Below are 26,753 nucleotides of genomic sequence, written 5' to 3' on the forward strand. Positions count from 1 at the left end.
GTGCAGGGGTGGGGAGGGAGGGAGCCAGGGGAACAACTGGCCAGCCAAAGCAGAGAAGTGATACAGATAAGAGCAGTGGCTCTGACCGTGAAGAAGGGCAGATGCCCCAGGCCAGCCCAGGAGCGTGGCCACTCCTGGAGGGGGAAGTACCTTCTTCTGATCTGACTTTCTCGTGCTACTGCTGAACTTGAACAGTGCCGTCAGGCCCTCTTCTCCACTTGAGATGCTTCTTCAGCTCAGCGAGGAGCTGGCTCTGACCCAGACTCCATGTAGGACGAGGGCTAACATCTTGGTGCTGTTTGCCTCTGTAGTTGCCCCTTTGAACGTGTCCATCTGTTGGCATTTTCAGAAATCCATGCTTTAAGAGTGAGCCCTTTTCTGTTTTCATCATGGAGTTAGATTCCAGGGATGGCCTCTGTGTTCTCCAAAGCCTCTTCCCGAAACTGAACTTTTGTTTACTTCCTAAATTGCCCTCTAACCTCCTTAGACTGAGTTGACTTGTCTTCGTGGAAGAATCAGTCTTGAACTCATCTCTTTGACTCCAGCTCTCTTGGCAGAGAACACAGGAAGATCATTTTTTGCTTATGTGTGTGTTCAGGGAGAATTTCTTTCTTTGTTTTTCTGTCTCAGCCACAACCCATGGGCAAGCCGGCACCTGGGACCTTGACAAGCCTCCATGCGTGTGTGCGTGCATGGGCTGAGGTCACCTGGGGAGTCCTACCCAGTATCATTTGTCATGTTCCCGAATTCCAGAGCAGCTGGCAGTTTCCCAAGTCCCAGGCTCAGGGAAGCTGGGGGAAGTACTTTCCTGGAGCCAGCTTTATCTTATTGTCGCTGTTCCATTCATGCAAATTGGAAATACGCCCATAACTAAACTGTGTGCCGCCCCTCCGACAAGGAAAGGCTGCTGTTCAAGCTTAATGCTTTTGCTCAGCGCCTTTCTAATCTCTCAGCTTCACACTGTTTAAATGGCGGCCAGCTGACTGAGAACAGATCGTGTTTTTTCTGATGATTAATGACGTACAAGGAGATGAATTCATACAGTCTAGTTCCATTTCTGCCCACATCCAGGAATGTGTTTAGGCAAATATTTAACCCCCACCAAGCCTCATATATAAAATGAGAATTTGGACAAGATGGATCTTAGGGTCCTTCTGCATCTAAAAGTCACTGGCTGTGTGATGATTTAAGAACATGAAAGAATTACAAGGGTAGGATTTATTTACCACAAGAGGAGAGTCTCAGTACTGTCTCCTGTCAAGGCCCCCTGGAGAGGGCCCATCCCTCAGCTGGAGGATTTCCTCTGCCTGTGGAGTCAGCAGCTCTCTCTCACATTTGGAAACAGACTTTTAAGTTGACCTTTTTCACTTAAAACCTCGTATAAATGTGTTTAACATCTTTGGGGAACGGGTTTATGCTTTGCTGGTTGTTTCTTTTAAATTCATCTTTTCCAATATACTGTTATTGCTTGTCAACACAGACTTGCCCTTTTGCACTTTTAAATAGTTGCCCCAAACTTCACTCTGGTTTCTCCCACTAAAATTCTGACCAGTAACCCCCCAACTTTTAAATCTTACAAATTGAGTAATAAGGCAGCATTTTGCTGTAGAGTCAGCCTTTACCTTTTGTCTCCTGGGTTTTATCTAAATTTTTTAATGAGATTGCTACTTTTTTAAAATAAATTTTTAACATATGATCTATGTGAATGTAAGCGTAAAAATACAGAATCAGCCACTCTGGCCATTTTATTGCTCTGGTTGAGTAGCTGGGTCAGGAACATAAGCAGGGTGTCCCTAAACAGTGGTCTATTTGTACCTTTGAACAGCTGAGGACCAATTTTTAAGTAGCCACAGTTAATAAAAATCTCTGCCCAAATGCTAAAATATGCCCTTGTACAAACTCTGCAATAAAAGTAGTTATAGCTAATGGGGGGAGGGCATAGCTCAGTGGTGGAACGCTGCATGTAGCATTAGCATGCACGAGGTCCTGAGTTCAATCCCCAGTCCCTCCGTTAAAAATAAATAAATAAATAAACTTAATTATCCCCTCCCTCAAAGTAAATGAAGTTAAAACAATTTTTTTAAGTATTTATAACTAGCTTGCCACCCCCCCACCCCAAGCCTTTTTAATAATCACCAACAAAGAAAGCCACTCTCCTGGAGTGGTTCCTGAAGTCTTGCTACTTAAACCTTGACGTGAAAGTACCAAACCTGGTGTATATTTTGGTAACTGGCATCAGTTCACTCAGCTACTCGGGTTTGTTGATCCCTACTCAGTGCTGGGCATTGGGATACAGAAAAGAACGAGAGAGAAGAAGTTGGCATGTTCTTACCAGCACTGAGCCTGCAGTCTAACCCATGGGGCGTGCAGACACAGTCACAGTGCTCTGAGAAAATGCTGTTAAGAGGGTAAGTGGAGCCATGGAGGACCAGGAAGGAGGCCCCCATTCTAAATGGGGGAGAAGGTTAGGGGAGGAGAGAAGGGTCAAGGGAGGTTTGTCAAACAAAAAGATAACTAAACAGATCTAAAGGATATCTCGGGGTTAATCAGGCAAAGATGAGGAAGAAAGGGAAGCAGGGGGGATGTTCTAGAAAAAGGAATGGTATTCACAAAGGCTGGGGGCCAGGGAGAGCAGGACACATTTGAGGAACACAGAAGTTCATTATGGTGGGAGCTCAGAGCTCAGGAAGGACGTTGACATAAGGCTGGAAACATACTTAGGGCCAGATCTTATTTATTCTGGATATTGTAGTTTAGATAAATGTATTCGCTTAGGACTCTTACCCCCTTTCTGGCAGTTAAATTTTTTCTCAAGGTGAAGATGTAAATCTGAAGCCTATCTAATTCCAAAGAGGAAACATTTGCACTAATATATGGATTGCTTGGCTCTGCCCAGGAATGTTTACTGGCTGTTACCATTGACTTTTATAGTTCTCATAGGATTCTTGTCTATATAAGGTGCTTTCCAGGAAGATGGCATCTTCCTGATGATTTGCAGAAGAAAACATGAAGCATATTTTCAGATACGGATTTTCACATTAACTATTCATTGAAACTGTTAAAGTCTAATGAAAGGGGCTGAAGTTCCCAGATTATTTTGTTCTAAGGTGTGGGTAGGGCTCTCACCATGCAGTCGCAGTATATTCAGTATAAGGAGTGTAATTCTCACCTATTTGGGATTGCAAGTGCAAACTGCTTACCCAGAGCCGCTCACATACTACTTCTGAAACATTTCAGGCCAGAGTGTGAATGTTGAGACGTGACCTCTATTTATGATTCTCACAAATGTGTAATCTTTTCTCCAAAATACCTCAGTATTTTTATTCTCCTGTTTTTCTTTCCTTCATGATAGCTTGTAAACACAGGTAATCTCCTTAGCTTGACATCGAAAACCTCTGCAATCTAGTCTGGCTTCTAGTTCTCAAGATTTCTTTTCCTCTCTCGAAACACCTCACCCCCCAACAGAACAAAACAAGATGGACCACTTCAGCCATACCGGGTTGTGCACAGAGGCACCACAGGAGCCTAGGGAAAGCTTTGGGTTTGGACGCAGAGAACATAGATTAGTGTCCTGGGCACAGCACTCCCAGGCTGGTGACTTTGCGCAAGACACTTAACCTTCCCAAACCTCAGAGTCTTTATCTGTAAAATGACGAGCTTAGCTGACAAGATTGCTGGGAAAATCAAAATGAAGTAATGGATATAAAAACTCTTTGTGGGCTGTTAAGCCCAAAACCAATAGAAAGTGAAGCTCACTTCCTTGCCCAGGCTGATCCCCTTGCCTGAAATTTCCTTCCCAACCCCACCCACTGTCTTTAACTGTGAAATCCCTTTTCCTCTTCCATGAATTCAGTTCTGACTATACGGCCAGGGTATTTTTTATATTTATATTAGCATCATAAGAACAGTCACACTCCATCCATATTATAATTGCTAATATGCTTGTCTACACTTTGTGGATTGTAAATCCATGTCGGGTAGGAGTCCAAACCCATCAATTTTCCACCCCTCATGTCACCCGGCACAGCACTTAGCTCACGGAGGACCGGAATGAATGAATCCGCTCCATGTTTTTACCTGCTGAGTGCCACGCAGTGCTGAAATCTGATTATCACTGTGAATCTTTCTCAACGTTTATACCTTTTTCTACAGGGATTTTGCATTTAAGGAATAAACTCATCGAAGCGATGGTAGAAGTTAGTGCTCTAATTGCAGGGAATGAGTATTGATGATGAAGAGATGACATTTTTCTTTTGATATCCCCTAATTTGTAGGAATTTTAAACCTTTGGAGAGCCCAGTTTTACGTCTGAGGATCAGTATGTTCCAGAAAGATCCATTCTTTAATCATTTTCTGAGCAGGTTGTATGACATTGGAAAAGCTATGTAGTGCTGACACTGGAATATTTGTGGATTTGTTATTCCTCATTATTATTGTGTAGGTTAAAATGCTGCTTACTTACTTTTTTGAAACTTGCTCCGAACTGTCCGTGGAGGAGATCATGCTCCAGGCTGTCAGCTCCAGAGATCATGACCCTCTGTTTTCACAGAGGCCAAGCTCCCATGGGTGCGTGGGTGGAGGCAGGCTCCGTGATTACCAATGTCATACTTGTCCCAAGGGTCCTGTCTTATTTTATCTATTAGAGTCTACTTTGAGTTTTCTTCTCTTCAAGTGTCAGTTTAACTGATTTACAGGCTCGGAGACCATTATCCTTTCCCATGGACTCGCTAAGCCTGGACTGCTTTGCCACCTCTCCGCCTTGTTCACAAGCAGAACAAGCACCCTCCCTCATCTTTGAAGCCCCCAGCTTCCTACAGAGGTCATTCCCTGAGAGTATACCCGAAAGGCAAGGACTGAGGAGGCATAAAAGGCAGCCTCCACATCAATTTCAGGAAGCTCGAGGACATTTTCTTCCCCAAGTTTCTTAAGAACAAGTTTCCTACTTTTATGCACAGCTGCTCTGAAGAGGTGCCAAGTCTGAAGTCCCAGCTGCTGCACTGTGAGGAAATTATTTTCTTTACTTAAACAAAAGAAGAAAATCTCCAAGGCTGGAGCCCATGGCTGATAGAGGGAACACCTGCAGAGGGCAGGGATGTTTCTGTGACAGGCCCCATAGGGTACTTTGCATGTAGCTGCTCCCAGGCCTTGTAAAGATGCAAACTCTTCACCTCCAAAACCCAGTCTCCTACTGGCTGTGCCTCTGGCAAGGGCGGGCAGTGACTCGTGGGGAGAGCTGCTTCCTGAGACAAGGGAGCTGCAAACACTCATGTTTTTCTTATAAAACCAGTCTTTGTGACGTGCTGCAGTGGTTATGGTCAGCACTGCGGGCTAGAGCCTGGGCCTGGGCCTCTGTCCGGTCTTCCCTGGATTTTTGGTACTTCACTGAGGGACTGACCATCGCGCTCTAGTGACTGCTCAGATGATGGCTGGGGGCCAGTGATGTTCACTCTTTAGAACTACCCAGGTCCTCATCACTGACCTTGGTTTAAAAGACCAAAGATGTGAAGGGGAGGCAGCAGGCTCCAACTGAGGGTCCAGGATCAGAAACGACCCTTGAGAAACGTCTGTTCCCTGCCCTGCCCTCCCCGCTCCCATGGGCACAGGTTCTAGGCCGTGAAGCTCCCATCACTTACAGATGTCTGTGTACTGACAGGCCAGGCCAGCTGGGGTAAGACTGTCTCTACATGTTGGATGTACACAACTTTTTCAGTCTATAAGACAAATTGAGTTCTGAAAACCCGGTGGCTAGTATTTAATGCTGATCTACTACTATGGAGTATTCTATACACGACTTCAGAGACTTCTGTACTAAGGGATACCCTCCTTCCAGTGTCCAGTATCCAGTTCCAGCCTGAGAGAGTGGGGCAGATTTGCATATTTAATTTTGTGTGTTCTGTAGACTTACATGTCCAAAATCCCATTTAAGGTTTTAGGATGCCTTCAATACATACTTCTTGAAATAAAAATATTTCTTATTTAAAAAAAACCCCCCAAAACCCAATCTACTATTGAAACCATGAAAACCCCTTTCTTTGTTTTCTTCCTGCATTGTAAAATGAATTAACAACTCAAGGAAAACAAAACTCAAAAAAAAAAAAGTACTAATTATAGAAAACTAATCACTATTGGAAAATAATCAAAATGCCAAAGTAAAGCTGTCTGGTCCTATAAATACCAGTAAGAGTAGGAAAGAGCAGTTCTCATGCCCCCAGGGTCCCTCACTCTAGGGTGACTGCTCCCCTGTGCATTGGCGTAGCTTTCCTTTACCTGGTCCCCATTTTTCATAGCTCACACCCAGCAGAATGGGCTCCAGGTCGTTCCCCAACCTGGTAAGAGTAAGCGTGACTTGCCTCACTAGTGAAAATACAAAACCCTTATTTGGAGTCTCCCGGATCCCACAGAGAGGTGCTCCTGCCCTATGCTCAGACATGCCCACTTTCCCTGGATTTTCAGAGCAGTGTTACTTGGCACTTCTGAGCCTCCCTGAACAACCTAGCTCTTCCAAGCTCAGATGGTCCACTGCACCCACATCTAGCACCTTCTGTGGAGTGAATTTCCTCCCAGCACTCAGAGAGGATGTTTTAGATTTGTACTGGAACACACAGTTCAAGTACACAGTAGCAAATGTTGTAAGTACCCAAGACACATACAAGAAGAATTAGCCCACAAGATAAGAGGAGTGTCTGTTCTAGTTTGAGCCTTGGGGAATGTGCTGGAAAATGCAGAACATGGGAGAAGTAACGCTAAATCCCACTAGGAAGAGGGGAGGAAATCTGAGAACACTCAGCAAAGCAGAGATAAACAAAGGATGAGACTTGGGGTAAATAGCTGAGAGCTTTCAAGTCTGCAGATCACAGAGGGGTACAGAAAATAACCAGAGGGCACGAGTGAAAGAGGGAAGAACACCGAGGAAGAACAGGGGGAGCTGTTATGCGCGGCTGAGTCATGTCTGGGGTTGTCCGCCAAGGCGGCGGCCGTAACCATGTGAATTCCAAGTGGAAAGAGCTGGGGCCTGGCGGGCTGCGACATCACAAGCACAGATGCCAGGCACAAGCACGCCCGGCGCACAGCAGCCCGAGGGGGCTGGCGCCTCACACACAGACCCCTTGTGTTTTGCCCGGCTCCAGGTCCTCTTAAAGCTGGGTCGAACTTGTCTTAACAGAGAGGCGATCTGACTCTAAATAAGTGAAGGCAATGGGTCCAGATTTCGTGGGGTTTTCACTGGGACCCACAGACCCCAGCTGCAGAGCCCCATCTCTGGCACTCAGGAGGGTAGGAGTTCCGAGGGCAGGAGAGGGTTAAGGATAAGAATCAAATGCTCTTTTAGGAAAATGGAGACCGGCACAGAAAGAGAACTGCTGAAACTGAGAGCAGGCCATTCGAAGCTCCTGACAAAGGAGGGAAGTCGGACACTGCCCACTGTCCCCCAAGAGCTAGAGCAGTAATAGTAACAGTGAGGAGGCGTTGCTATCAGGTTTCTCTACTGCTTCCCCCTTCGCTCCAGCTCCTGGGGCTGTCCTCTCTTCTCCTTGAGTACTTGGATCTCCCAGGTATCCTCGGCCTCTCCTTGAAAAGACTTGGGGGCATTATTTCTCCAAATCTCTCTCCTCTTCTCTCTTACTTTCCACCTTCATGCCCTCCTCATCACCTGAGTATATCCTACTCTGAAGCCACATTTTTATTGAGTAGTTTTACTTGGGGAGTTTAAAAAATATTCCAGCGCCAGACCCCACACCCAGACCGACGAGAAACTCTGGGAGCGCAGCCCAGGCATGGGTACTAAACACTCCTGGAGGAGCTCAGTGTGCAGCCAGGATTGGCAACCACTGCTAGACAGAATCCTCCTGTGTGGCTGGAGCTAGCCCCGTTGGCTGTGTGTCTGGTGCCTGTTATTCTTGCAGACGCCCCTCCGTGAGATCTTTTCCAACCTGCATAACCTCCCAGAGACTGGAAAAATCTCCTCTTTCCGATAGCTCCTAGTCTCAAAGGGGGACCCTGTACTGCACTGTCAGTTCCCACAGGCTGCTACCAGAGCGGGCAGCCTGGCCTGAGGGATTTACTGGGTCTCCTGCTGTGTAAATCTCTTCCTTGGAGAGAGTGGAGTTGAGGGCTTATCTAGTTCTCAAGGAGCCAAAGAACTTTAGTCTTCTAAAGACCCTGGGTGGATGGAAGCTCCCTGGTACCCAGGCTGTCTAGTGGACAAGGAACAGCAGAAGTGGCCTCCCAGGGCCTCCTGGGAGCTCAGGCCTCAGCCTTCTTCACCGTTCCGAAATGTTCTAGGCACTAGGCTTAGCAAGTCCAACCCTCCTGAATTTGAAGGACACTGGGGAGTCCCTCACATCCTTCCCCTCAGGGGCAGCGTTCAAGAACATCTCTTTCTTGGGAACTGCCCAGGCTGCAACTCCTATTAGTCAGCTCAGGTCTTGTGGACAGAGACTAAACGCTGAGGGTGGGTGAGCCTTCAGGCTCCGGAAGACTTCCCCTTATAGCTCACGGCTTGGTTCAGAAAACACTTCTCTGATGCCTGACGATGTCAAGTAGTGGGTGTGTATGTCAGGGAGGCAGAGACTCAAAGATGAAGCGTCCTGGGGGAACTCACTCTCTGGGTTTCTAGGAAGCCCAGAATCAGGTGGCAGTAAGTGCCCTCCTGTGGAAAATTCTCCACCCTGTTCTGTGCTTGCAGAATAGGAAAAAGTGACCTAAATTTTTAATAGGTTGGATTTAAGGTGAGTCATAGTCCAGATAGGACAGGCTCAGTGAAATGTGGGGGTGGGGGGGTATTTCCAAGGTTCCATTAGCATGAACAAGATACACCTACTTAACTAGGGAGTTTTCCCTCATAAAGGTACTCTGTGTAGTCAGTTCTTCCATATGCTCAAACCTAAATGAAAATGTAGCCCACTAATTGTATTTGCGTGGACATCAGTCTGGTGTGATGATGGTAGTTTCAGTGTTCCAGCTTCCATGGGAGCGCTGCCGAGGACATGAGCTCACCCCTTGGCAGTGTTGCTGACACAGCCCCAGGTTAGCTCATCCGCCACACAGCGACCAGTGATGTCTCCACTTACACACCTGAACTTGGCTTTAAATCCTTCATGGATTTACTTTACCTAATGCAGGGTTCCTCCAAGGATGACTCCAGACCATATGTACCAGAAGCACCTGTGGGCAGGAACCTCAGACTGGAGTCAGACCCTTGGTCATTATCCTGTTCATCTTGTGCTGGACCCATATAAGTTAGGGGAGAAGACTAAGAGGATATTGTCAAATAAGAAATTTGTTTGCAAGCCACAAATTTTAAGAAGCAACTTTCTGTTTATGACCCATGATCAGTTCAAATTCATGGTGATAATTTTGAGACTTTGCAAGATTCACAGTCATCATAGAAAGACATCTGAATACTGTGATGTCTATTACAGGAAAAACATAGACCAATACACTCTAGGAAGATTTTCAGCATCAAAGGCTGGAGCCAAAAGGGTGTCTCATTAACCCAGAGGTAACTAGGAGTCAGCCAGGAAATGTAATTCATAGGATCTCTATGTGCTGTCACCAGGGCTGTATCATACTGGACAGCCTGCTTTCACCAGCCAGCAGATAAGTGGCTGGTGGCTAAGCAGTGTCTAGCGGTGTGCTCCTCTGCTTTACCAGCCATGGGGTGGGAAAGGGCCAGGTGTTCAGCAGCAAGCTGACGGTATTCTCTCCAGAGAAGCTGTCTGTGGGGATAGTGAGCCAAAGCTGTCTTCCTTTCATACCAAGGAGCCCACGCAGACCTCCCAGGGTGAACGTGTAAACTAGGCAGTGTCTACCCTGGAGCACTGGTCCCCAGTCTGCTTCCTTTCTCTCCGTGTGGTTCAGCACCTCCTCACTGCCCAGGATGATACCTCAAATTTAGCAGATCTAATCCTAAATCCATCCTTTCCCCTGTCTCCAGTCCCATACCTTCCTCAGGCTGACACCCTGGCCTTTATTCACCGTGAAGCAGCCTCCTGTTACCCAGCCCACAGCTTCTGCCTCATTCCTGCTTTCCCGCAGCCAGTCACTTCCTGGGTAGTGCTGGTCCTTCCTGAGTAATCGCTCAGGTCTGCCCCTTTCCCCTCTGTTCCCAGTGCTACAATCTGGAGTTAGGCTCCTAGTCTCAATCCTGCTACAGAGGCCTTCGAAATCGTCTCCTGAAATGCCACTTGAATCATGTCTCTCCAACATTCAGAGACACATTGGACCATACGGCCCCATCTCCTCCACCTTCCACTCTCTGTGCCCCACACCCGAGTCGCAGCTCCTCCCTTTTTCTGCAGCGCTCTCCCCGAGCCGGACTGGGGTGCTCACTGTTCCACCAGCCAGCTAGTGTTTTCCTGCCTCCACACCTCTGCTCAGGCAGGTCTCTAAAGGTGAAAACCTTCCTTGAGAGAAGCCTACTCCTGAACTTCAGGGCCTTCTCAGATGCCAGCTCCTTTCCCCAGCCACCCCAGGCCCAAGTGACACGTTGTCTCCACTCTCTGAAGAAGCAATTTGTATCAGCTCTAGTCATAAGGAATTGACTTTGAAATAAAAGCAATAGCTAACACTTACTGAGTGTTTACCCCATGCCAGGTACTGTACTAATTGCTGTATCTTATTTGATCTTTCTGATAATCTGATGGCTTAGATATTATCCCATTTAACAGGTGAATAAACTGAGAGAAGTTAAATAACTTGTTCAGTGTCACATAACTCAGAAGTGGTAGAGCAGAATTCCTGGTTCCAAAGTTCATGCTCCAAACTCATGAGTCTATTACCTCCCTAGCATTTTGTTCTCAGTCTAAACATGTTAAAACTCCTCCACCCCACTTCAATACATTATATGTGAAGAGGAAGCAATTCTTACATACCTTTGCCCCCAGCAGTGTTTGGGAGGGCCCCATCATTAAAAACTTTTAGGTTTTCACTCACACTAAAGTGTAAATGACCAACAGTGGCTGCAGTAACCAGATGACTTTGCCTTAAACTAAAACCCTGAAATTAAGTCTGGCCTGTGCTGCTTAAGATTTAGTACTTGTTTCTCCTGCCCTTACTGTCCTCAGCTGATACCCTTGAGACTGTGTGCTGGATTTTCATACCAAGGGTCAGCTGCTCCATCAGCCCACCTTCAGGAGTTCCTGAAATGACTTGCCTTGGCAGATGGCTCTGCCCTTTAATTAGCCATACAGTTACTGTTTCCCCTTATTTAATATCAGGAAGTTTCCTCCTGTTTCATCCCCTTCCCCTGCTTGGCCAAAGTGCCTTCCTACTATTCTTTTCCCATTTTGTACTTTTGTTTGGTGCTTTTCCCTTCAGTGTGTTATCGGAATCTAATCTGGGGATTTTTGCCAAGTTGTCTGAACTCTTCATCACCATATGTGGTGTCTTACTTGGTTCATAGGCCCTCCTTTTTTGGTATGAATGCACACACTCTCTATGAACTATTTTAGGACCCAGAATCATTAAGAGACAAGAGAAGTATGGTTTGCAAATCTATCATAACTTGGAGATATCCGCTATCTTGGCCATGCTAATAAGTACTCAATGAGTGCTACAATGTGAAAAATGTAACGAGCATATTGCAGAAACCCTGTTTTTGATGTGAGGATGACTGATGATCCTTTCCCCACAGCAGATCTGCCCTCCTCAATGGGATTTTCTTGGCTAATATATATTTAAATTATTTTACATCCCTGATTTTATACAGATTGGCAGATATGCAGTAGCCAAGAAATATTGTTTATGGCAAGAGAAAGTCAAATGGAAGATTAAAGAAAATCACAACGAATAATCTTCCAGCTAATAAATAAGTGACTGTGACACCACTTTGGTTAGGCACCTTGGCAATGTGTACACTGGTATATTTTCAAGATAGAGGCTATCTTCTCAGTTCCATATGACTAATCATCTTATGTTCTGAATTTACTGCTGCCCTTTTTCCACTGCAAACAATCTGGGCTGTCCCTCTTCTAATGAACATGAGAACATCTGATTCTAGAGTTTCTGGCTCAGTTCTAGCTCCATCAGGACACTGGCATCTTCAGTTAGCCCTGCTGGAGAAAGCATTAGAGAATAAAGACGCACTAAGCTGTGTGGCACTAACTCTGGACCCAACAAGATTTCAGAGAAAAAATAAGTGGGAACTGGAGCTGTAAAAAAAAAAAAAAAAAAAAAAAAAGTCAAAAGGAAGATGAAACTTAAGCCCTACAGCTTTGAATAAAGGGTAGCACATAGATAATCGATTAGAGAAAGGAGGACCTCCCAAGTAGGCAAGTGCATCAGCATAAACAAAGGTTCTAGAAGTGGTAATAAGCATGTAATGAGGAGTGAGCATGAATGTTAGGAGCAGAGAGTTTTAGTAGAAGTAAGAAAAAAAAAAGGATTTGTAGGGTAAAAATGGAAGGGATAGTAGGGGAAATGAAGAAGGCAATGAAATGAAAAAAATGTGTGGTTAAATGAGATATCAACAAAATTGGATAAAATTGGACTATTAGGGAAAATTTGACTTTTGACCATTTCCCAGGTTCAATTGAGTATACACATTTAGCTCCAAAACATGACCTCTCCTAACATCTTCTATGCAGCTTTTCCAGATTAAAAAATTGGCTAACTAGGTAACCACTGATACCTTTATAAGCGCTATTTTCTTTTCATTACTGGGAGAATGAAATTTGTTATGAGTTACATTGCATTTTTGTAGAGAGGTGCATTGGACTGACTTGTGAGGGATCAGAGCTCCAGAACCAGTCAGTGGAACCTCAAAACGCCATGGATGTCAAAGATGCCAATTGACTGTGCTCTAGGACTCATTCATGGTGGGTACACTCACTTCCAACTCAAAGAGGAAATTTGCAGACCTGCCCTGGTTTCTTCTGTAAAAATGGGTGAGTGGTTTGTCCAAAGTCTCTTTCCTGGCTATAAGCAGTGGACAAGGATCTAGAGACAAGTGTTCTCTCCCCAAAAGTGCTTTGTTTTTTGTGTTTTTAATGGTAACATGGTGAGGACATCTCAGGTCATGTCTGGGGCATGTTTTGGGCTCTGTATGAGACTAGGAAATTGTTCACATATTTCTTTTACATTATTCCCATGCTTTTTATAGGATAACAAATTTTAACTCTGTCTTCTCTGCTACAACTTTATGTAAAAATCAGCTGGAATGAATTGCTGCTCAAACTCAATTAATTCCATTTCAGGCTCTTTTCCTCATGACATTTGTGTATTTTGGGAGAATTGCCCTTTATCTCTTCAGAATCAAATTGAAATATTCCAAAGTTAAATCATCCACAATTCTTTCTTTTTTATATCTTTAATGATTTCTCAGAACATAGCTATTTCTAGGTTATAAATGAATATCCCCAAAGTAATCTGTAGTCTATAGGTCATTTGTCTAGAACTTAATTAAAAGTGGCTAAGGGGGGAAAATGTAGACTTTGGTGGGGATTCTGTAGGACGCTTCTGACTCCTTCTAGATACTCTGAAGGTGACACTGATTAATTAAACCGAGTTTTAGTTTTCTTCCAAACTTAGAACTTTTTTCTTCTTTGCAACAACTTCATTTAGGATCTAGCTATCTTTCATTTTACTTTTTCTTTCTTCTTTTCCTCTACCTCCTCCTTCCCTTGCTTCTTTTTCTTCCTTTTTCCCTTCCAGGAATGATTAAAAAGAAGACATCATCTAAGTTTACCAGGCAAGAGTGATGAAAAATAAGGGAGCAAGAAAACGAACTTAGACAGTTTAGAAAGATCAAATGAGATTGAATGAGAACTAGCCAAGTTGTGGAAGATAAGAAAGGCAAATGGAGTAACCTAGTTTGGGGATAATCATCTGAGACAGGAAGATAAGGTGGGTTGGAGGTGGGGAAAGCCTTGGGGTAGACTCTCGTCACACCAGCCACCAGGCAGCACTGTGACAGCTTGGTTGCTGTCTATTGTTGTCCACTGGTGGGCAGGGGAGGAGAAAGGCAGTGGGCAGTTACTCTGTACAGGATGTCTGCTAGACAGATGTTTGAGCAGCCTGAAGTCCTTACTGGAACAAAGGCAAGGATAAATAAATAAATGAACCTATCCTGATGTTTGTTCCTATACATTTAAATATTCTATGACTTGTTTTAAATGGAATCCAAACACTGAGTATGATTTAGATGGCAGTGTTGTTACCCTTGGCTTGGCCTCTGAGAACTGATTTTGAGCTTTCAGCCCGGATATGAGCTCAGAATGAACTAAAAGTTCCTTTATCCTTAAAAACAGGAATAATTCTGGATATGCTTTCATCCTCTTGGGAAAAAGGCAACATGGGAAAGAATTAGAAGTTATTTGGTAAAGAGTTATTTTGTCGAGTGCTCTCCTGAGGTAGAACAGAACCTTCAGGAATTGAATTGCATGGTAGACATGTAATTCCAGATGATGGTTGGAAGTGAAGTTGCTTGTCAATGGAGTATGTGGGATGGTGGATCTTTAGAGTGGGGGAGGGGAGTACAGTGTTGTTGGAGCTGCCATCATATTAACCCCAAACATTTTCACCATCCCTTCACTTCCATGCAAGATGTGTCCAATTGGTGTCTCTGTGGATCAAGGACATTTGAAATAGCCAACGGTTTTCATAAATATTGTACAACAAACTGGCCCCTCCTCTGCCTCTCCACCCCATCAACTCAACAGGAATCAGTGAGTAATACAGATGTTTGTGGTATGGAAATCTTGTAGAATTCTAGGCATAGCCTAGTAGCAGAATTGTCAAAAATCATTTCTGTTCTCAGAATGGTCCGACTGTTGACTCAGCCCATTCCCCCAAGGTTTCCTATGTATTCTAAGAGTTAGGAGCAAGAAAGAAGAACCTGCAGCATGATTTGTCTCGAACGCCCTGGTGATGGCTCTCATTCCAAGTATTCATGAGTGGGATCAGGTGTTTTTAAAGAATTTTTGCTCCTCCTGAAATATTCTGCTTCTTGGACTAAGGGAGGGATTGGAGGGAGATGGATATAATGGGTCTGCCCTCCATTCAGTGCTTCAGTTTTGAAACAATTCTAAATCATACCGTGGTTGTTGGTACAAGGACTTACACATAGACCGACAGAACAGAATAGAAAATCCAAAAATAGACTCACACATATTCGGTCAGTGGATTTACCACAAAGGCACCATTTTCAGTAGGAAAAGGACAGTCTTTTCAACAAATGGTGCCAAAGCAATTGGTTGTCCTTTGGAGAGGGGGGGATGAACTTTGACCTGTACTTCATAGCATACACAGCAATTAATTCAAGATGGACTATACACCTAAATGTTAAAGGGGAAACCATAAGGCTTGTCGAAGAAAATAGGAGAGCTTTATGGCATTGGCGAGGCAAGAAAAATTTTAACAGGATACCAAAAGCACTAATCATAAAAGAAAAGTTACTAAGAATATCTTAGTTTTAAAATTAGGCCATCGGAAGAATCCATAGCATGTTTTCAAGATCTGTGACAGAAAATTGGGCTGGAGTTCCTCCGTGTGCCCCCTAGAGCCTGCCCCGGACACAGACACCGCCTCTGCTCCCTGCTCTGCCTGTAGAGGGATGCCTGCGCATTGAAATAAGTGGCTTAATGCAAGGTTGAGGCGTTCGGATCTCACAGCAGAAACGTCTCACATTCCTCCTGTGGTTTTGCCCCGTGAGAGGCAGCTTGTTCCCGAGCCCCTCCAATCTCTGAACTCTGGTGTATTCTTCTCAGAACACTCCCTTGAGATCCCCTGAAGTTGGAGCTTCCCTGCCAAGTCCATGTGGTGGGAAGGAGGACAGAGCCATGTGGGGCCCTCGGAGGTGAGCCAGATCCGGTCTGCAGTGGCCAAGCCTGCAAGGTCCCAGGGCCCTGGAGGAAGCCTGAGATGCGGTGAGGCCCAGCCCTGCCCTTTGCAGGGTCTCATGTCAGTGAGGACAGACTCGGAAGCGTCGGAGACAGAGCCAGAGACACACGTAAACACAGCCCCGCTGGGCTTACCACATCCATGTTTGCGACAGAAAAGCCAAGACCCCTGGCCAAGATAGACACTTCCTCTTTAGACCTAGGGGTTATAGGAAAGGAAGCACCAAATATATTTAGAGCTTTCAAAACTTTGTTTTGCACATTCTTACAAAGGGGAAAAAAAACTACCCCAAGGGATTTGTTAAAAAACTAGCTTCCAATACTTTAGATGAGTGGGAAAAATCTTACATGCTGTTGTCATTTCCTTTCTGTTTTAAGAAATTAATCGTGGACTGGAAATAGCCTGTTGCAAAAGGGGAGACTTCATGGCCTTTGATTTCTGATTATGCCAGAAAACTTTCCAGGCCCCGAGGGGAGGTTGTCCCTTTCCCAAGACTCTGGTGCAAGATGACCCAGTAGTTAGATATTTTATTCAGCTGGAAGACCCGAGGCAGTGGAAAGCTGAAAATCAGAGGGAATAATTAACTCATTCTTTGCAGAAATGGTGTGGAGCTTCGAGTAGGGGCCAGGTTTGGTTCTGGGAGCAGTGTTGTCCACCGGGATCCCAGGCTCCCAGCTCTATTTCCCTCTAGTGTGGACTCTCTGAAGGCCCCTGATGCGTGAAACCTGGCATTGTGAATTAGCAGAAGTGAAAGACTGATTACCACTCACTAAAAGTAGGTGTACCTGACTCTGCTCCTGCCGATGTTGGGGAGCTGGCCCCTCAGCAGAAAGCAGTGAGCAAGCACAGCTCTTTCCACACCTGTAGACTTCAGTAGTGTTGCATTTCAACAGCTCCTGCAACTCAATAACAAACAAAAACAGCCCAATCCAAAAATGGCAGAAGACCTGAACAAGCATTTCTCCAATGAAGATGAACCAATGGCCAATAGGCACATGAAAAGATGCTCAGTATTGCTAATTATCAGAGAAGTGCAAATCAAAACTACAATGAGGTATCACCTCACACCAGTCAGAATGGCCATCATTCAAAAGTCCATGAACAATAAATGCTGGAGAGGGTGTGGAAAAAAGGGAACCCTCCTACACTGCTGGTGGGAATGTAGTTTGGTGCAGCCATTATGGAAAATAGCATGGAGATTCCTTAAAAAACTAAAAATACACTTACCATATGATCCAGCAATCCCACTCTTGGGCATAGATCCAGAGAAAACTCCAATTTGAAAAGATACGTGCACCCCAATGTTCATAACAGCACTATATAGACATGGAAGCAACCTAAATGTCCATCAACAGATGACTGGATAAAGAAGATGTGGTATATTTATATAATGGAATACCACTCAGACATGAAAAAGAATAAAATAATGCCATTTGCAGCAACATGAATGGACCTAGAGATTATCATACTAGGTAAACTAAGACAGAGAAAGACAAATAGCACATGGTATCACTTATATGTGGAATCTAAAAAAATGAGACAAATGAACTTTATTACAAAACAGAAATGGACTCACAGACAGAAAACAAACTTATGGTTACCAAAGGGAGAAGAGGTGGGGGCAGGATAAATTAAGAGTTTGGGACTAGCTGATACAAACTCCTATATAAAAAATAGATAAGCAATAAGATCCTATGGTATAGCACAGGGACTATATTCAGTATCTTGCAATAACTTATAATGAAAAAGAATATAAAAAAGAATATGTGTGTGTATATATATACATACATACATATACACACACACACATGACTAAATCACTATGCTGTACACCAAAAACTAACACAACATTGTAAATCAACTATACTCAATACATTAAAAAAAAAAAAGTAATGTTAACATTCTAGAGCTGGATCAGAAATTATCCAGTGGGTTTATTTGCATCTGTCTGGGGTAATGCATAAAGGATCAAAGTCCTGAAACGTTCCTGTAATGTCTTATTTAGGCATTGGTCACCCCACAACTGATAAGAGCAGGGACCAGCACTTCTACGTAGGGTCAAATAGTAATATATCTTAGACTGTACAGTCTTAGCTGCAACTGCCTCCTCTGGGCATGGCTGTGTTCCAGTAAAACTTCATTTTATGGGCACTGAAATGTGAACCTCTGATAATTTTCACATCTTGAAATATCCTTCTTTTAAAAACTTCTAACCATTTTAAAACATAAATACCACTTACAAGCCATGCAACAAGTGACGGGCCAGATTTAACCCCAGGACCTCTTCAGTAACAAAAAGGATGCACATCATTGATGTTGGTTCTGCATAAGGGCCTTCTTACTGGAGGGGGCATGAGAGCGAAGGCCTAGGGATGTGTTCCAGAAGTGGGGCAGGTGGGGAGGTACAGATAGCTCTGGGCTCTCCCTGGGTGGTCTCATACTGGTCACTCTGTTCAGGCAGTGCCTTGACAGGTGCCTCTAGCAGCCAGTGCTCCCTGCCAGGCACGTGGACACTGAGAACCTTGGGAAAGAGCCCTCTTCTTGGGGCCCTGGTCACACACAGTAAACCTGTCACTGCTTCTCCCTGTCTGAGCTGGGAAGGACACTCCCACCTTCTTCCGTGACTCCCAGGCCACTTCTGTTCAGAGGTGCCTCCTTCCAGCCTCCCAGCACACACAGCACACCATGCCTTTCTCTTCAGTGAAAGTTGGCATCCCTGCCGTTACCACCATTGACTTGTCAATTTTAGATCCAAACTGCTGGCGGCAGGGACTGCCGTCTTTTTTGGGTATTCAGCACATTTGCAGAAATCTTCTGAGATATTTCTTTTCTTTCGTCACCCAAGGAGTGGTTGCTTGTTGCCCCATCCCATCCCGAAAGAAATGGTGGTAAACAAAAAAGAAAAACATTTAATATTTTGGAAGTAAAATTCCACTCTGTTATTTGGAAAGTCCCAGATAACCAAAACAGCTGGTAAATTAAAACTCATTTAAGCATGATTTGGGGGGAAAGAAAAATCTGTAAGCAATAAATTTTTCTTCCTAACTTTTTCTGACTCTTTCAAGATGTATGCTATGTATTACCAAAGTGTAGCCACAAATCCTGTTGGCGGCTGGGGGAAGCCAGTCTGGTCTTTGAGATTAGCTTCAGAGAATCAGCAGAGGGACAGCCTCCTAAATATAATCCAGTATTTACTTCCTAGCTCGCTGACTGATGTTAACGACTGTTTAAAAAGATGATTTGGCTTTGTGCCATCTTCTAGGTCCTTCCATTGTGACGCCCCCCAAGGACATCTGGAACGTCAGTGGCGCACAAGTGTACCTGAGCTGTGAGGTCATCGGCATCCCAACCCCCGTCCTCATCTGGAACAAGGTCAGTGCCTCAGATTTCAGGAAGACATCCTAGACTGGTGAGCTCCTCTTATACTGCGCAAAGCCTAAAATCCTCAGCCTGTTCCATTGCCTTCTGCTCCTCAAAGTCAAGGCCTCCTGACAGTCTTCCAGACACCTGTCCTGGGTCTATCACACACGATCTTACTGACCTCCAGAATAATCGCTGCTCTGCTTTTGTTAGCAGTCCGGAGCAGGGAGTCTTGAGAACTGGAAGAACTATGATGCTGAACACCCATCCCCTCCTGACTGTGTGTGTGTGCATGTGTGAGATCGTGTGTGTGCCTGCAGGCGTAGGTCTCAGTATAACATAGTGGTTAAGAATGTGAGTTCCTTAGCCAGGTCAGCTGAGTTCTCTCACAGCCAGGATTTCTCGGCATCAGCACTATTAACATTTTGAGCCAGACGGTTCTTTGTTGTAGGGGCTGCCCTGTGCATTGTAAGTTGTTTTGCAGCATCCTTGGCTTTCACACACACACACACACATCGTGACAGTTAAAAATGTCTCCAGACATTATCAAGTGTCCCCTGAGGGAAAATGCCAGTGCTCTAAGCCTTGGCTTCTCCTCCATATGATCAAAGTAGCATAGAATTCTTGTAAAGATTACACAAAGTAATGCAGCTTAATCACTTGGCTCATTGTCAGATACATAATTAACACTCAAGAGATGCTAGTAGCTACTGATTCCGAAAATGTTTTCCTTCAAGGGGCATTATCTTGTAAAACTGTCTCCACTTGTGAAGGACAGCACATTCTCAGAATGTCTGTGGGAGGGAAGAGAAAACATTTGCCAGACCTAGTAATACTTCACAGCCATACTGTACATTATGTTACACTATTGCCCTGATACATGTTGCCTTGTTTAAGCCTCACAGCAATCTATGGAGTAAATATCATCCAACTCATGCTAGTAAGAGGAAATATAGTTTAAGTCAAAAAGGCATAACCAGACACCCCTTTTCAGCTGGTTTGCTTCTCCAGCAAGCTTGAAGATGGGTGATGGTCTCTCCTGATTATTTTGTTTGCTTGGTATCTGACCAGAGGAGCAACTTCTGGAACTCCAGGAGGGATTTTGGCTCCCACAGTCAGAGCTGTTTCTATAGCAAATTGGAGAAACTCACTTCACACTAGCTTAGGGAAAAAAAAAAGTGGTGGGGGGATGATTCCAGCCTCAAGGGCAGCTGGATCCAGGTACACAGTGGGGTCAGAATTCTTAACTCTTGACTCTTTGCTGTCAATGTAGGGGTCTCATTTTTTCCTTCTTTCAGAAAGATTCCTCCTGTGCTATAGGTGATATTGTCACTGGCAGCTCCAAGATCACATATTACGTGATGTATGGAAATCACAGAGGAAAAAGGGCGCCCCACTCTGCTGCATTGTAAAATTCCCACCGAAGGACTATGACCCAGGTTGGGTCACCTGCCAAACTCTGGCTCCCCCATGTGGCCAGAGAGATGTGGTGCTCCCATGGAGCCATCTGGTGGGAGTGAAGTCAGAGTGACCCAGACTGGGGTGGGGAGGGTGTGTGTGCAGATGGTACTAGCTGTACTACAGCTTTCCTAAAGGGAGATATGAAATTTTACCTCAGTAAACTATTTTTTTAAGGGAAGGCAGGAGCAGTTGAGCAAAAATGCACTGTGTTCCTCCTGGCCTTCAGCGAAAGCTGCTGATACTCATTACTTATGTGGAGGCTGCTGGTTTGTTCCAGGGGGTGGAGAGGGGGAGGAACAACTTTTCCAAAGAGTATCCATAAAAAGTGCTGTTGCAGTTCTCCAGGGATTACACAATGAGAAGCCAGGGTGACCCAAGTGTCCCAGGGCGTGTGACCTTAATGGCATATCTTGCCTTGAATAATTTCTTTAGTCCTTGCTCTGCCCATCCCTCCAGCTAATGCATGCACATACCAGGGAATAAATCTGCCTCAGGAATCTTTTCCTTTAAACTTTGGGATCCTGTGAGGCTTCCCTGAGGGCTTGTCAACTGGGGGGTCAGGAGGGTGGGAAGAGAAGGAGTGAGGAAAAACGGGAAAAAAAAAAAATTCTACAGACTCGCCAGAAACAAGCAAAAACCCAACTGTCAAGCACCTTCTACCTTCATAATGTAATTTGCCACATGCATGACCTAAAGCAGTGCTTTTCAGACTGCAGACCATGACCCTTCAGTGAATCTTGCAGTTAATGTAGGGATCACAACCAACATTTTCTTAAAAAACAAAAAGTACAACAGAAAATATCTTAAGTAAAGGTACATTTAGTAAAGGTATTTCATAAGACTTTTTTTCTTGTATATTCCAGATTGCAGTGCAAAACGTATTTCTTACTACTTGGGCCGTCTCAAAGCACTTTGAAAGTCACTGACCCAAAGAATTAAAGAGGCCATTTGTTTTCTCCCCACTCTCCTTACAACCTTGTAACTATTAAGAACACAGATATATTGGTCCCTCTCTCTGACCTTCTGAGATGACTTGCACTTGGTCCATGGAGTGTGCATCTCTCTGAATAAATCTACTTTTACTCAAAAAAAAGAAAAAGACATATTTAAGATCACCAGTCAAATCCAGTTTAAGCACAGAAATGCTTTCTAGGTATGAATGAATCTTAGAATTCTCACTTGTTAAACTGAGATTCAAAGAAGGTAGCACATCTTTCTTGCCCAAGGATTCCCTTACTCATGCTCAAATGTATACACACACATTCTTTTTTATACATATGTATACATATATTCACTTTCATATTCTTTTTCATTAAAGGTTATTACAAGGTATTGAATATTGTTCCCAGTGCTATACAGAGGAAATTTGTTTTTTTTAATCTATTTTTATATGTAGTGGTTAACCTTTGCAAATCTCAAAACTCCCAAATTTATCCCTTCCACCCTCTTTCCTCCGGTAACTGTAAGATTGTTTACTATGTCTGCAAGTCTGTTTCTGTTTTGTAGATGACTTCATTAGTGTCCTCTTTTTTTAAGATTCCATGTGAGTGATATCATATGGTATTTTTCTTTCTTTCTGGCTTACTTCACTTAGAATGACAGTCTCCAGGTCCATCCATGTTGCTGCAAATGGCATTTTATTATTTTTATGGCTGAGTAGTATTCCATTGTATAAATATACCACAGCTTCTTTATCCAGTCATCTGTCAGTGGACATTTAGGTTGCTTCCATGTCTTTGCTATTGTAAATAGTGCTGCTATGAACATTGGGGTGCATGTATCTTTTTGAATGAAGGTTCCCTCTGGATATATGCCCAGGAGTGGGATTGTTGGATCATATGGTAAGTATATTTTTCGTTTTTTAAGGAATCTCCATACTATTTTCCATAATGGTCGCACCAAACTACATTCCTGCCAGCAGTTTAAGAGAGTTCCCATTTCTCCACACCCTCTCCAGCATTTATTGTTTGTGAACTTTTGAATGATGGCCATTCTGACTGATGTGAGGTGATAACCAATTTGAGGTTTTGATTTGCATTTCTCTAATAATTAGTGACATTGAACATTTTTTCATGTGCCTTTTGGCCATTTGTATGTCTTCATTGGAGAATTGCTTGTTTAGGTCTTCTGTTCGTTTTTGGATTGGGTTGTTTTTTTTTTGTTATTAAGCTGTATGAGCTGTTTATAAATTCTGGAAATTAAACCTTTGTCAGTTGCACCATTTGCAAATACCTTCTCCCAGTCTGTAGGTTGTTGTTTTGTTTTACTTATGGTTTCCTTTGCTGTGCAAAAGCTTGTAAGTTTAATTAGGTCCCATTTGTTTATTTTTGCTTTTATTTCTATTGCCTGGTTAGACTTTCCTAAGAGAAAATTGCTAAGATTTATGTCAGAGAATGTTTTGCTTATGTTTTCTTCTAGGAGGTTTATTGTGTCTTGTCTTATATTGAAGTCTTTAAGCCATTTAGAGTTTATTTTTGTGTATAGTGTGAGGGCGTGCTCTAATAACTTCATTGATTTACATTGCTGCTGACCAGTTTTCTCGACATCACTTGCTAAAGAGACTGTCTTGTCCACAAACACATTCTCAGTGTGTGGGGTGAGGTGGGAATATGGTGTATTACTCTGAAACTTGCCTTTTTAAGAAATACTTCATGGGCATCCCCTCCAGGTCTGCTTCTCAAGAACTATGTAATATTCCAAGTGTGGATGTACCATAATTATTAAACCACCCCTGGATTCTGTTGTTTCCAATTTTTCATCACCTTAAATAATGCTGCCTTGAACATCTGAGTATACATATCCTACGTGCGTTATTTTTCCCCATAGGATAGATTCCCCCAAGGTACATGACTAGACTTGTCAAAAGATTTTAGTCTTTTAATAGATAATTTTCTAAGATGGATTGTAGCAGTTCACACTTTCTCCAGTGATATATGGGTGTCATTTCCCTGCATCCTCCCCAGCCTTTAACATTACCCCTCTTTTTGTAGTTTTTGTTAATGATGGGTAGAAGTATCATCTCATTATTGCTTTAATTTCCTTGACATTGAGAATATTGTCACATTTGGATTTTTTCTTCCATGAATTACCTGCTCACAGCCATTACTCATTTTTCTATTGAGTTGATTCTTATTATCAGTTGTGGCTTTTTGTACATTAGAGATATTGACCCTTTATCATGTATTACAAATATTTTTTCCTACACAACCATTTTGATTTTTATTTGTTTAGTGTCTGAGGAGCTGAAACTTTTAACAGACATGTATTCTGTTTCATCATAAAATTCTTCTGAAACTTCACCAAAAAGACACAGCAAATATTCTGATCTGCATAAATATCCTTTGAAGGATTTCCTGCAATTCTGTGAATGCTTGAGATTTCTTAACCTGTGGGAATCAGACTGATCCATCCTGCTTCTGTAATCACTGGCACCTTTTTCTTAGTTACTGCTTATTTGCAATAGCAGGATTCAGGAAAATCTTTTTGCAGCTAAAACACAACCAGAGGGCTGAGATGACTTCCGGGCCTCCCTCTGAGTCTTCCCCTAGTTGAAATTGTGGTGAGCAGTGACTTCCAGGCAGTTTTTTCTGCCTTACAGACTTCTAAGGGTCAAACTTTGAGGCACTTCCAGCCCATTGCGCATCTGTAGAATTGTCTTAGAAACCACTTTCTCAGCCCACCCTGCATCTTTTTTCCCTCAAACTGAAAACATCAACAAATTCCCCTTATATAAGTAAAAGAGTAAAGGAGTTTGCCATATAAAAATTGGCCATGTAAAAATTCTTTGCACTTCTGTGTGCTTTCTACATGGTATGAAACTTTTTACGTTACTTACATTTAACAGTACTCACTTTAATTATCTTGCAATCAAATACTTGGCAAGAACGGTTTCTTGGTACACAGTGTGTCAGGTTAATTGGCAGAGTGCTGAGGAGCAACAGCTCAGTTGCTAAGATTCACTATTTCGATGCTGTAATGTTTTTCTGCTTTGGTCAAAACCCTTAAAGAATTCTGAAATTCAGTAAATGAAGACCAGAGATGTATTAGTTTAGCCACTGAATCAAAATAATACTTAAAAACCATTATTTAAAACCATTTTTAAATAAGTGTTTCAAAATCTGCACTAGCATGAACCTTTTCTGCCAGCTACTTGGGAAACTGAAAGAAAAAGATGCCTATTGAGTTCATCTGTTTTGTCTTTATAACATTCATACGAGAAGAACACTAAGACTCCTGGTTTTCTCTAACAGTGACAATATGGGGAAATCCCAGGAGAGAGAAAAGCAAGCAGGCAAAAACCAGGCACTCTGAATCAGTAATGCTAGATGTTTGTTTTTATGGAGTAGGAGCAGGCCTAGATCCCACTTGGTTTGCAGAGTCCCAGCCCTGGTGTCATGAAGCAGAGAAAATAAAGGGTGGGTTTGATGCTGAGACAATAGCTTAGTAACAGCATGTGGTGGCAGTGGGACCATATGGAGGAGAAGCAACACTGGTGTAAAGTATCCAAAAAAATTATGTATGGTGATCTGATTGAACACAAGATTTGCTTAATTATAAAAGAAAATGAGAAGGAAACTCCATATTTGAGACTGTAAATTCTTTTTTCTAATTACAAAGGTAATATCAATAAACAACCTTACTCTAAAAGGCAGCCTGGGATGGAATAAACAAACATTGCTTTGTTTATCCTTTGTTTTTCAGACCTATCATCACAAGCCTTAAAATATTTATACTCTATGACTCAGCAATTCCATTTCTAGAAATTTATGTTAAATGTTTATGTATGGAGGGGTTACAGGCAAATTTATTCTTCCAGGAATTTTTATATATTTTCCAGTTTACATAATGAACATCGTTTGCCTTTTTATGTTTGGTTTTTTGGGGGGAGGAGGTAATTAGGTTTATTTACTTTTCTAATGGAGGTACTGGAGATTGAACTCGGGACCTTGTGCATGCTAATAATAAGCACATGCTGTACCACTGAGCTACACCCTCCCCCATGTAGTTTGCCTTTTTAAATGAGAGAAATTAGGACAGTATTCACTACTGGCCTCAACCCAAGGAAACTGAATTTCTTCTTACTCCATCTTTCTGAATCCCTTCATGACACACACAGGGATAGGCAGCAAGTTTTGTCATAACAATGACAGCAGCATGTATTTGAAAGGCATTTTTGCTCTCAGGTCTTTAGTAAATCATTTGATGAACTCTTAGCCGTCAGGACTAAGTAATGGTATTGGCTGTGGACTCATCCTGTTATTTCCCATTGATGAGACTGTTGTAGGAAGAGCTCCAGGAGTTGGGCTCTTACCCAAGGTCCCAAGTATCAGACCTAGCACTGGGTGATAGTTTGTCAAACATGGCGTACGGCAACCAAGTGCCAGCCTTGAGAAGCAGAATTTACAAGGGCTTGTGTGAAGGATGGTAGCCAGTGGCAGGAAATTATGACAATTTGTATTTCCCAAGCATGCAGAAAAATGTATTAATTTAAAATACATAAACCTAGAGGGAAACTGATAGGAATAAGTAAAAGAGAATTTATATTTTACATACATATTCAGGAAAGGGTAACATGGAAATGGTTAGGTTTAATCCAGTTAGAAAGTCTGATGTATGCCCTATGCAATTCTAGGAATGTTAGCCACTTCCAAGTTGATGGTTCAGTGCAGAGAACTCACACTCCCCCTCCCCCTTTTTTTTTTGCAGGTAAAAAGGGGTCACTATGGAGTTCAAAGGACAGAACTCCTGCCTGGTGACCGAGACAACCTGGCCATTCAGACCCGGGGTGGCCCAGAAAAGCATGAAGTAACTGGCTGGGTGCTGGTGAGTGCCAAGAGCTGCCAAGGATTTCACTCTTAGGATTAGACACAGCGAACTTGGCAACAAGGTGCCTGATGTACTGCCAAGGCTAAAAGAATTTGCCCTTCCACAGCTCTTTGGACTAGCCCTACCTGTTCTCTTTCAGAGGAAACTTACTTAAAAAAAACAGACAGACAAAAAAAGCTGGAGTCTACTGGATGTTTTGGAAACAGCCATAAAATAAAAAAGAACCAGTTTGTTTTTTTTTTTTAAACCTATGAGTTCAAAGCAAAATC

General features: G+C 43.2%; 1 protein-coding gene across 1 annotated transcript in view; it reads left to right on the plus strand.

Annotated features, from left to right (window-relative positions):
• IGFBP7 (insulin like growth factor binding protein 7) overlaps window positions 1-26,753 on the plus strand; it is a 68,278-nt gene that overhangs the window by 39,658 nt on the left and 1,867 nt on the right. Inside the window, exons 2-3 of the mRNA XM_032459617.1 lie at window positions 19,100-19,209; window positions 26,365-26,481. Of these exons, the coding sequence (XP_032315508.1) occupies window positions 19,100-19,209; window positions 26,365-26,481 (227 nt within the window). The remainder of the gene's footprint in view (window positions 1-19,099; window positions 19,210-26,364; window positions 26,482-26,753) is intronic.

Source organism: Camelus ferus, chromosome 2 (genome assembly GCF_009834535.1).
Source record: "Camelus ferus isolate YT-003-E chromosome 2, BCGSAC_Cfer_1.0, whole genome shotgun sequence".
NCBI classification, from domain to species: domain Eukaryota; kingdom Metazoa; phylum Chordata; class Mammalia; order Artiodactyla; family Camelidae; genus Camelus; species Camelus ferus.